The sequence below is a fragment of the Myxine glutinosa genome, chromosome 8 (assembly GCF_964187855.1).
Source record: "Myxine glutinosa chromosome 8, kmMyxGlut1.1, whole genome shotgun sequence".
Classification (NCBI taxonomy): Eukaryota; Metazoa; Chordata; class Myxini; order Myxiniformes; family Myxinidae; genus Myxine; species Myxine glutinosa.
The window spans coordinates 683,112-695,920 of record NC_136268.1 but is presented as its reverse complement, the minus strand read 5'-3'; the positions used below and the strand labels follow the sequence as shown (position 1 = coordinate 695,920).

The following is a 12,809-nucleotide window of genomic DNA, read 5'->3' as shown; positions in this document are numbered from 1 at the left end:
AGATTGCTGCTCACCGATGCACCCCATCCAACCTGACTGAGCTTGAGCAAATCTGCAAAGAAGAATGGGAGAAACTTCCCAAATCCAGATGTACAAAACTAATACAGACAACCCTAGAAGACTCAAAGCTGTAATAATTGCCAAAGGAACTTCTATGAGGTATAGAATCAGGGGGTTGAATACTTGTGTAAATTAGATATTTCTGTATTTCATTTTTCATTATTTTGTAAATATTTCTGAAAAATAAAAATTCCACTTTGATATTTGTAATGGAATTCATCCAAGACCTCGTTCACAGAGGTGAGGCTTTATTGAAATCGATTCACACAAGTCCTAGGCACACAAGCAATTAACGTATTAGTTATTGAATCACATAAAGTATACAGTGCATTCAGAAAGTATTCAGACCCCTTCACTTTTTTCACATTTTGTTATGTTGCAGCCTTTTGCTGAAATCGTTTAAATTCATTTTTTCCCTCATCAATCTACACTCAATACCCCATAATGACAAATAGAAAACAGGATTTTAGAAAGTTTTGCAAATTTATTAAAAAGGGAAAACTGAAATATCACATTTACATAAGTATTCAGACCCTTTGCTATGACACTTGAAATTTAGCTCCCATTTCTCTTCATCGTCTTTGAGATGTTTCTACACCTTGATTGGAGTCCACCTGTGGTAAATTCAATTTATTGGACATGATTTGGAAAGGCACACACCTGTCTATATAAGGTCTCACAGCTGACAATGCATATCAGAGCAAAAACCAAGCCATGAGGTCGAAGGAACTGCCTGCAGAGCTCAGGGACAGGATTGTGTCGAGGCACAGATCTGGGGAAGCCTACAAAACAATTTCTGCTACATTGAAGGTTCCCAAGAGCACAGTGGCCTCCATAATTCTTAAATGGAAGAAGTTTGGAACAACCAGGACTCTTCCTAGAGCTGGCCGCCCGGCCAAACTGAGCAATCGGGGGAGGAGGGCCTTGGTAAGAGAGGTGACCAAGAACCCGATGGTCACTCTGGATGAGCTCCAGGGATCCTGTGTGGAGATGGGAGAAACTTCCAGAAGGACAACCATCACTGCAACACTCCACCGATCTGGGCTTTATGGCAGAGTGGCCAGACGGAAGCCAAACAGTTCACTCTTGGTTTCATCAGACCACAGAATCTTGTTTCTCACAGTCTGAGAGTCCTTCAGGTGCTTTTTTGCAAACTCCAAGCGGGCTTTCATGTGTCTTTCACTGAGGAGAGGCTTCGGTCTGGCCCCTTTGAAGTGTTTGTGTTTCACAAAAAACAATATGGCGGCCGAACCATGTGACGTATGATGTCGAAATTTTTTTCATTCTGAATTTTTTTTCATTAAGGTCATGTAAACAAATATCATATTTATCATATTTGTGGCATCAAGGGGTATCTATTTGTCGAATTCTAACTTTGTGACGTTAGCACTTTTAATATCCTAAATAATCATGGTTTTTAGTCCCATTGCGGAGTTCTTTAGAAAGAGCCATGACTCAACTTTTTCCATTGAACTGTTTCGGCGATATAGAGGGGCAAAGTTGAAGGTGTTTTCCAAGATAGCGCCCATACCACGTCACCTATGACATCATTAGCATAAAAATTTCTACATATCGTGCCACTCACTTGCTGAAAAATTTGTGTCAATCGGACCAACGGTTGCTGAGAACATTGATTTTAATGTTTTCGGACCTTGAAATGGGAGAGGGGTGGGGAGAGGGGGGGGGGTTGGGGGGGGGGGGGTTGTGGCGGAAGAATATGAAATAGAAAAATTCTAGGACCCCTTTCCTGCCAGGAGTTTATGTTTAATGTAGAGGACACCTAATTTTACACATTTATTTAATGTAGAGGACACCTAATAAATGTGTACTTAGTGAAAAAACAACAATAAATGAACATAAACTCCTGGCAGGAAAGACTTTTCAACTTTAACGGGTTTCCACCAGCCAGTTGTGCTGTCTTTCTCTCTCCCTCTCTGCCTTTCCCCCTCCCTCTCAATAATTATTAATGAAGGATTGAGCAACCACAGAAGAAGAAATACAAAAATATATAAACAAACAGACCACAAGTCAAAGCATTAAACTGATTTACACACGTACCACAAATGCGATAACCACACTAACATGCACACCGACATCATGACACCAAAAAGACACAGCTGCCGAAAGAAAGGGAGGTGAGAGGGATCACAGTAGCCAGCAAGTCTTATGGGGGTAGAAAAGATCACGGTTAGTGATGGAGGATGACATTGGATGGTAGTATAATTTAAATGTTATGTTTAAGAACAAGGTCTCAAATAACAAAATTGTCTTCTCTCTTGACCATCTAATGTACCTCATAATGATGGGCAAGTCATTCTTGTGACTTCATCACAAAAACAATATTTCAATATTTCATCACATAAACCATCAAAATGCACTTAACCATTTTAATGTGTAAGTTTTTTTATTATTTTTTATTTATGACTCCTATGTGTTTATGTTCAGGAGATGCCCTCGTTACCCTCACCTGAGGAGAGGGTATTTATTGCATTTGAGTCAATTTGTTTGCCTGTCTGTTTGTTTATTTGTTTGTTTGTCCGCACAGAATAAATATGATTTTCTCTGCAACCGTTGGTCCGATTGACAGGAAATTTTCACCATAGGTGCAACTCCACCTGTAGAATTTCTTAATGATAATAGTGACGTTGTAGGTCACGTTGTTCGGCCGCCATCTTGGAAAAACCCAAAAACATTTGCTCTATATCTCCGGAAGCGCTGCATCGAAAAAATTGAGACATGGCTCATTGTAAAGAACTGTCCATGTGGAATAACAACTGTTAATGATGATGTCATAGGTGCCTCCATTATGACGTCATAATTCGACAAGTACAAAACTTAAGTCGATCAAGATGAAATTTATTGACCATAATCTAGGGATAAATTGTTGGAGAAAAAGGAAATGGTGTCATCGGTCACGTGGTTCGGCCCCCATATTTGTTTTAACACAAAAGCCTTAAAAACCGCTGAAAACACATCCTGGTGAGGGTCTGGAATCTCTGATTGCTCTTTATTTTTACCCTCACCAGAGGAGAGTGTATTGCATTTGAGTCCGTTTGTTTGTTTGTTTGTCCGCACAGAATAAATATGATTTTCTCTGCAACCGTTAGTCTGATTGACAGGAAATTTTCACCATAGGTGCATCTCCACCTGTATAATTTTTTAATGATAATTATGACATCATATGTCACGTGGTTTGCCCGCCATCTTGGAAAAGCCGAAAAAATTTGCACCTCTATATCTCCGAAAGTACAGAATAGAAAAAATTGAGACATGGCTCATTGTAAAGAACTCTCCATGGGGAATAAAATATTGTCGCGCGACTCCCGGTTAACACCAGAAGATCGCCGATAGGCCTAAACGATTTATTCGGAGGCAACAACCAAACACGGATTTTACTGTGTCGCACGGGAGGAAGAAGAAAAATGGAAGCTGCGCAAAAAGCCTTGTGCGCTGCAGCTTCGATCCTGCAAGGAAATTAATTCAACCAGGCACAGGTTTAAATGGGAAAGGAAAAAATACAAGGGTTTATTGCAAAGAAAATCGGGACAGGGAAAAGCACGCGCCGGTAATAACTATCCTAATCGGGACGTCCCCACACAACAGATTTCAGAAACGAGACGAGGGAATGTGAATTAAGGAAAATAACACGTCATGTAATTGTGAAATGTGGTGTGAGCTTATCTGTCCGTCGTCTTGTATTGTTTGCCGTCCAACACGGCTCCGTTCGGCGTCCCACGCGGCCCTCTCCGACCGCCTCCGAACACCACCAGGCCTCGCTCCAAGTACCACAAGGCCTCGCTCCAAGCACCACGAGGTCCCACAGCAGGAAAAGCACCGCGCGTCCAACGCAGGCTAGTGGCTCCAAGCGAGGTCGATCTTTCCACACGATCGGCCTGCCACGTCCAGTCAGCTCTCCCGAAGTGAATGTGCAAGAAAACAAGCGAACTCCACTCGGGCTATATCTCAGCTCAACTCGGGCTGCGGAAGACGAAGAAGAGCTGCAATAGCGAGCTGCGTAAAACAAGAACCGGATGTGCTCCCTCTCTCCCTCCGTCTCTCTCTCTCTCTATGTCGTTCAGCGCGCGCTGATATAACCTTGCCGGTGACGTCAGCCTTGGCGCGCTACCAACCAGCGACCTCCACCGAACCTTCCAGCTTCGTGCCTCTCGCTCTTGTTGGCTGGAGGTTCGCGCCCAGCACGCCGACCAATCACAGGACCGTAGCGTGTAATTGGTGATAGCGCGTGGCACCCGATGTGTTTAGGCCTGTCAGAGGTGTAATTGGCAGCGGCCATGCGGCGGTGCCCCGGCCTGGTTTCATTGCCTATTCGTCTTCCAATGTCATGTCAGGGAAGGGAGGTATTTAGTGTTGCACTAAGGAGATCCTAACTAATTGTCTAAAAGTGTGCAGTGCCAAAAGGGACAAAGATTTGACTACCAGGTGTGGACACATAGGGGCGTTATCTTTTAATCCCTAGCTCTATTTATCACACGAACATCCTGGTATGCTCACAGGTATACTCTTAACCGACAAAACGCCTACACATGAAACTTATTACAAGTCAGATTCCTTACCGCGACAGACGAAGCACGTTACCTATTCAGATCTAGCTGGCTCTACATATCACTACCCCACCTGACATAACAATATGTTAATGATGATGTCATAGGTGCCTCCGTTATGACGTCATAATTCAACAAGTACAAAACTTCATCCGATCAAGATGAAATTTCTTGAGCATAATCTAGGGATAAATTGGTGGAGGAAAAAAAAAATATGATGACGTCATCGGTCAAGTGGTTCGGCCGCCATATTTGTTTTAACACAAAAGCCTTAAAAACCACTGAAAACACATCCTGGTGAGGGTCTGCAATCTCTGTTTGCTTTTTCTTGTTAGCACTTGAATGTGAAATTGTGAACTTTTTTGTGAACATTGTAAAGATAATTTATCATTTTGCATGGAAAATTGTACTCTGTTTAGCTTTTTTGCTCCATTTACGATTTTTGACAGTCATTATCTCCGACACCAAAGGTGGGCCGAGGTTATGTTTTCACCCCTGTTTGTCTGTTTGCCTTGTCTGGCTGTGAGCAGGATACTACAAAAAGTTATGGACGGATTCGGATGAAAATTTGTGTACAGGCTGGATGCAACAGGATGAATTGATTCGATTTTGGTGAAGATCTGGATACTAGAAGTTTTTAAAAAACTTTTAAAGCATTTCTTCACCTTGAAAGATGAGGCCAAATATGAAATACCATATAACACGATATCTCATAGTTATGGACGGATTATAACAAAACTTGGTGGATGAGTTGGTTAGATGACAAGAAGAAGCCGATTCGATTTTGGTTCAGGTCCGAATTCAGATCCGGCCTTTCAGTGGATACAAACTATAAACTCTTCAGCCTGGTGGAGGTATGTGCTCTACCGAGTGTCGTTCTAGTTTGTGTAATTATTTAGTTATTGTATACCGCTTCTTTCCTATTCCATCTCCAGGTGCTGCATTACGTCATCGCCGGGCACCGAAGGGGGCCTGGCGATGACGCGTGCTGAAAAGGAGTACTCTGTTTTCACTCCGGTTTCTTGTTTGTTTTCTTTCTTACTTGTTTGTTTGTCTGGGCAATATCTCGGCCATCCTTTGAGCAAGGAAGCTGAAATTTCAGCACAATAGTGAGCAAGTGCTTTGGCAAAACACTGTTTTTTGGGGAGTTTTTTTGATTAATCAATTAATTGATTAGTTACTTAATTATTATATCAATTAAATAAGTACTTTTTTATTTCCTTTCTCTTCTTGGCAATATCTCAGGCACCTTTTGAGTTAGGAAGCTGATATTTGGACATGACAGTGACCAGGTGATTGGCTATAAAGGATATTTTTGATTTATTGATCAATCAATTAATTATTTATTTTTTCAATTAATGACTGATTTAATTAATTTTCAAAAAGTTGCAGCTTCAGATGAAACACTGGTGGTTGAGGTATGCTATTAGCCAATTGATTAAGAAATTATTTTATGATTACAGTTTATTGATTTTATTTATGCATCTATCTATAATTCCATTAATCTCTGTGTGTATGTATGTGTGTATGTGTGTATGTTTGTCTGTGACCGCTGTTTCTCGACAACTACCGGTCCGATATACTTTAAACTTGCCAGGTATATTGCTGGGGACCCGAGGATGTGCCTTTTCAAGGTTTCATATTAATCGGAGAAGTAGTTACCGAGCTATGGCGATTTCTTTACCAAACACTGCAAGCCGTTCGCTTTGGACCAAACCATTGCATGTAAATAGAGGGGGGGGTTCTGTGGTCGTTGCGAATGGACCAAACCATTCATGTAAATAGAGGGGGGGGGGGGGGTTCTGTGGTCGTTACTGCCACGTGGTTTCAAAGTTTTTTTTTGTTGTTGTTGTTTGCACGCATGTTTTTTTGCACCCACGTACGGGCACGCCCTAGGATGTTTACACACACACACCCCTACACAAATTTTTTTTTTTTTTTTTTTTTGGCAAGGAACGGGCACCCACGTACGGGCACGTCCTAGCTTATATATAGTACGGGCATGCCCTAGTTTAATCAATTATTGTAAGCCTCTCCCTCCCAATACCATCGCTGTGTGCTGCCCCATGCTGCATTTGGCATGTTGGTGGTGTACTTTGAATGTATCTGTACTTGTTTAGGTATTTATTTATTCATCTTTCTGCATAATCTATTGATTATTCGTCTATTGTGAACGTTTGTTGTGAACATTGTAAAGATAATTTATCACTTTGCGTGCAAAATTGTACTCTATTTAGCTATTTTGCTCCATGTACGATTTTTGACAGTCATAACTCCGAAGCCTTGATTAATTGTTTGCTTTACTTTGAGTCATAATAAATAAACCATGTTCTCAGAATCCATTAATCAAGTTGTCCACAGGCATATTTGTCTGCAGGCATAAACAAAAAAATTATGTTCGTGTAAACATGCGGTGATCATGTGGTTTCTTTCCATTTAGTGAATGCCTCCTGATTGGATGAACCCTGAAAACACGATAACTAGCAAAAGGCTTTAATACACTGAGGCCCGATCTATGATCAATTACGACAATCACTTAAAATAATGAACGTGATTAATGTTTCCTTACAATATGGCAACACAATCATCCTCCCTCAATGCTGCTTTCCTCTCTGTGCAGCGCAAACTCACTGCCTGCGATGATTTGCAAAAGGTCACATTTTTCGAGACTCGTGTGAACACCAGCACTACCAGCCTTGGGAAATTTGGTGAGTGTTTGAACACATTGCCTATCTAATCGTTCCAAATTGTTGTTCTGTTTGGCAGCAACTTCCGAATGGTAATATGCCAATCTCCCTGTCATGAATAGTGATAGCACGTTGATGTTTGTAACAGATGCCTTTATTTATAATCAGTTACTGACTGATTCCCAGCCTGATATTGTTACACCAAGTATATTACAACTGTGTTTCTTCTTGCTCTAGACGGGTCAATATACAACCAGAACAGCCGTACCCCAAAAAAATTGCAAATTTTAGTTTTATTGCATTTCCTTATATTTTAAGACTTACTTAGGAACATATCAAAAGTTGGACATAAATGGACCATGGGAAAGTAAAAATTTTTGACATGATAAAAATGTCACAAAACCATGCACGATTCACTACGTCGAAAACGTCTTTGGTTTTTTATTTTTGTTTCTTTTTGTTTATATAAATTAATTTGTTCCACTGAGACCAGCTGCAAAGGCAACATTTTATAACACTTGTTTCGTGTCTTTAACAATGTTTACATCTGCTACCTGACACATGTCTTTAACAATATGACCTCCCAGCATGTAGGCTAATGACCTAATTCCTCACTGGTAGTTGTGCAGCTTGACTGAGTAACAACTCCACATGAATGAGTTAATTACACCTAATTAGGACTCAATTGGACAACGTTGTATGGTAAACATTGGAGATACAATACAATACAACCAAGGAGATACAGTACAATACAACCAAGGCCAAGGCAGTAGCAAAAAGACAGGTAGGCCTATGCATACAATTGCCCCATATATTCTACATGTATTTTGTACTCCTACAACTGTAGTGTATGATGGTATTTATTTTCCAGGTTCTAGAGTTGTGGGGATGCATATTTATTTAATAGGAATGGGACCAGTTGATTGGGGGAAGGGGGGGGGGGGTTCTATCAGTATGTTTTTCTTCTGGACTATACATATCTTTTCCTGGTGCACCTTGTGACTAAGCAACAGAGCCCTTGTATATAATTCATTTCAGATGCAGAAAGCAATGGGATGACCACTATGCAGATTATTCCATACTATGTTTCCTCCTAATATATATCTTACATAAATATCTCAGTTTCAGGGGCGGAGAATGCTCTGATGGCATTCAATGTATATGGCCAATGTAAATTGACTGCATGCTTCTAAAAGATCTCATTTTTGTATTTTCAGAGATAGAAAATGAACTCTTTATATGGTAAAGAGACCTGCCCTTTATGCCAAAGGGGATTGGACTGTGAGGAAACAGTATCAGTTCGTGAGAAAGGAGCAGAAGGCATCAACCGTGCAAGTGCCGAAAGGGGTGTTGACATCAGAATTCTAGCTGGTACCAGTGTTCACAAATCATGCCGAGTGAATCACATAAACAAAAAGGACATTGCTTTAACCAAGAAGGATCATGCGGAATCAGGTCCATCAGTCAAGAGGAGTGCTCGCATTTCCCTGGGACCATATGACAGTAAAACACATTGCCTTTTCTGCGGCACTGAAGTTAAGGAAGAGGGCCCAAAGCGAGGCCATGCAGAAACAGCCAGTTTTGGCTACGTGAAGACTGACGCATTTGTTAAAACTATATCAGTTCATTGCAAAACAAGGAGCGATGAATGGGCCCTTGCTGTTCAAGGCCGCATTGAATATTTTGAGGGTGATCTCCATGCAGCTGACTGTGTGTACCACAAGTCCTGCAACATTAATTTCCGCACAATGCGAGACATTCCACAACGGTTCAAGCCGACTGAGTCAAACAAGAGACGAAAAATGGGAAGGCCTAAGGACAGTGACCAGAATGAGGCTTTCGATAAGGTGTGCTCTTTTCTTGAAGACAATGATGAGGAACAGTTAACAATTACAGACCTCGTGGCTAGAATGGAACAATACCTGGGCGATAGTGAATCCAATGCATATGGGAACCAATACATGAAGGAACAGCTTAAAAAACGATATGGTGAATCTATATTCATGGCAGAGGGTAGAGGCTTAAAAGACATTGTGACATTCAGAGAAAAAATGTCCCAGATCCTCCGTGACCACTACAATGCACCACGAGAAGATGATGAAGAAGCACAAAAACGTGCAATTCTTCAGACTGCTGCAAAACTAATAAAAAGTGACATAAAAACAACAGTTGCACCACATGGGGATACATACCCAACTACTGCAGACCTAAGCCTTACTGCTGCATTGGGGTATGTCCCAACTAGCCTGCGATTCTTGCTGCAGCATCTTTTGGTCGGGAAAGATACATCTAGGGAGGTTGCTGGTATTGGACAAGCAGTCATCCAAGCAGTGCGTCCAAGGGCTGTAATTGCACCATTGCAGCTTGGTCTTGCAGTGCAAATGCATCACTTGTATAGGTCTCGTTTCTTGATAGATAGTCTATCAACCTTTGGCTTTTCCTCATCTTACTCCGAAGTGCAACGGTTTGAAGTAAATGCAGCCTCTTCTCTTGCTCCGGATGTGTTTGGAGGTGACACCGACATTCTTGATACATCCTTGTTATTTGCTGGAGACAATGTGGACCACAACATCATAACGTTGGATGGAAAGGGTACCTTTCATGGGATGGGCATGATAGCAGCTATTACACCAGGGCGTCAATCTAGCCACATCATATCTAGAAAGAAAATGTCTGACAGGAAGCTCGTCGAACTGACGAAGATCAATATAATAGATTACCGCTATGCAGAGCACGTCAACCGCAACCTCAAATTTCAGCCCCTCCCTTTGTTATCAATTTGTGATCGCCCAATTGACATATTATGGGAGATGTCATTTTGCTTCGAAAAGAGTGCACCAAATTGGCAAGGCATGATGCACTTTCTGCATGAGGAGTGTGATCACCCAGGGAAAGCCTCAATACAGTTTCTCCCAATGATTGATATGAACCCAGGTGACAAAACCTGCATCTTGTCAACTCTTGATTACCTGAGCAAACTTGCATCAAAACACAACATGCCAGCAATCATCACATTTGACCAACCGCTGTTTTGGAAGGCCTCTGAGATAGTGAATGCTCTTCCTGCTGATAACCCAATCCATAATGCAGTGCTACTGCTTGGGAGCTTCCACACATTAATGAATTTGTTGGGTGCCATTGGAAGTTTGATGGATGGAAGTGGACTGAAAGAGATCCTGGAAACAGTGTATGGTCAAAATGCTGTTGTGCACATGCTGAGTGGGAAGGCGGTGCAACGTGCTTTTCGTGGCCATTTGCTTGTGGATCAGTGTCTTACACGTCAGGTTGTTGGCAAGATTGTGGAAGTTGACCCTGGGTTTCAAGAACAAGTGGCAGAACTGGAGCGACTGTACATTTCCCTGGAGACTGTCGAAAGTGACACTATAGAGTCTGTGTTGCAATCAGAGTGCATTCATTTCATTGACAATAGATTGAATCAGGAAAGGAATAAACTTGCAAAGGACTCGAAAACCAGTGCACTTTGGATCAACTACCAGCGTATGTTGGGAATTGCAAGGGCACTTGTGGCAGCTGATCGGACGGGGTCCTGGGAGATGCATCTCCAAGCCATATCAGCTTGCTTGCCGATATTTGCAGCTGCTGGCCATCCCAATTACCTGAAGTCAGCTCGACTCTATCTCGAGAAGATGCTTGCGTTAGAGGATGACAACCCTGAGGTTCATCAGAAGTTCCAATCTGGTTATCATGTAATCCGGCGCAGTGACCAATACTGGGCTGGCCTAGGCTCTGATCTTGTGATAGAACAGACATTAATGCGCTCACTGAAAAGCCAAGGGGGGCTGACTCGAGGAAGTGGGATGTCAGAGCACCAGAGAGCAGTTTGGACTCTGTCTTCAACCATATCGTCCTCCTACAACCTTGCTATGCAAGAACTGACCTCGAGTAGCTACTCAACAAGTGAACAACATAAGGAGTTGACAACATCCAGGGTGAGTCGAGATGAAGCTGATCGTGGCAAAGTTGCCGAAAAACTGGACAGCTTCACACCATTTTCTGATGACAAGTTATTGCGCAATATCATCACAGGGGTTACTGCAAATGAGGATGTCAATGTTCATGACCTATTCAAAGTAGGTAGTGACATTGTCAAGAAGATGGATGATCACCCAGCTTACTCCTATTCACACAAAAGGAGTTCTAAAGCCAAGACACTTGCATTCAGCAGGGCAGTCAAAGTTGCTGAGGACCGCACAATAGATCCAGCGTTACTATTCCAGAGGTTCTTAGTGGTGTCACAGACGGGAGATCTCCAGATAGGTGAAGTGATGAAATATGAACTCTGCCCATACCCAATGTCTCTTTTTGAGGCAAAAAACATCCTGCGCCAGCCAGATAAACCACAGTTGGCGGAGGCAATAAGGAATTATGCTACAACCAAATCTGACAATGCTGTCAACCAGACAGTTCCAGGAACAGATCACTATGTTCTTGACGGGGGATCACTTATTCACCGCTTAAAGTGGACAGAGGGATTCACCTACAGTTCCATTGCAGATGAATATGCCTCATTTACAGTACGACACTATGGCAAAGCTACTGTTGTGTTTGATGGTTATGAGGCTGGGCCAAGCACAAAGGACTGTTCTCATCAACGTCGGAATAGAAACAAGAATGCCACCAAGGTTAACATTACGGAGTCAACAAAATTTGTTGGGAAAAAGGAGGACTTTCTGTCGAATGAGTCAAACAAGCAGGCAATGATACTGTTGATTATAGAGGTGTTGCACAAGGAAGGCTGTGAGGTGATCCAAGCAGAGGGAGATGCTGATGTTGAGATTGCAAAAGCGGCCGTCGCAAATGCGGCTTCCAGATCTACAACCCTCATTGGAGAAGATACAGATCTCCTTCTCCTCCTGCTCTTCTATATGGTGGAGACAAACTGCATTGAACTCTATTTCCGTTCTGACAAGGCAAAATCAAATGTCTACAATATCAAAGTCCTTCAGCAGATACTTGGAAATGCAGCCTGCAGAGATATATTGTTCCTTCATGCATTAACTGGCTGTGACGCAACGTCTCGTGTCTTTGGGATTGGAAAGAAGTCAGGGTTTCAAAGAATCATCAAGAAAGAAAAGGAACTGATAGACAGCTCAAAGGTGTTCTGTAAACCACAGCAGAGTCAGGATGTTATTGAAACTGCAGGCTGCAGAGCAATGGTGGCATTGTTTGAAGCAAATCAGAACGACTCATTGGCATCGATCAGATACAACATTCTCTGCAAAAAGGTTGCAAGGGCTAAGGCATTTGTCACTCCTGAAAGACTGCCACCCACATCCGCTGCCTGCAAGTTTCATTCTCTGCGGACCTATTACCAGGTAATGGAATGGATGGGCCTTTGTTGTGGAATGGAGCCAACGGAGTGGGGATGGAAGGTAGAAGGAGGAAAACTTGTTCCAGTGATGACAGACAAAAGCCCTGCTCCAGACATACTACTTCAGATGATTCACTGCAACTGTTCAGGGGGGTACAAAACACTAAG

The 12,809-nt window shown here is 42.3% G+C and overlaps 1 protein-coding gene across 3 annotated transcripts in view; it reads left to right on the top strand.

Annotated features, from left to right (window-relative positions):
• The window catches only part of LRRC56 (leucine rich repeat containing 56), a 75,836-nt gene that overhangs the window by 18,546 nt on the left and 44,481 nt on the right, over positions 1-12,809 (top strand). For 2 of the 3 annotated variants that reach the window (XM_068124051.2, XM_068124050.2), the window contains exon 3: positions 7,243-7,330. In XM_068124051.2, coding sequence (XP_067980152.2) covers positions 7,243-7,330 — 88 coding nt within the window. Of the gene's footprint in view, positions 1-7,242; positions 7,331-12,809 lie in introns of those variants that run through there. The other variant, XM_068124052.2, reaches the window with a different exon arrangement.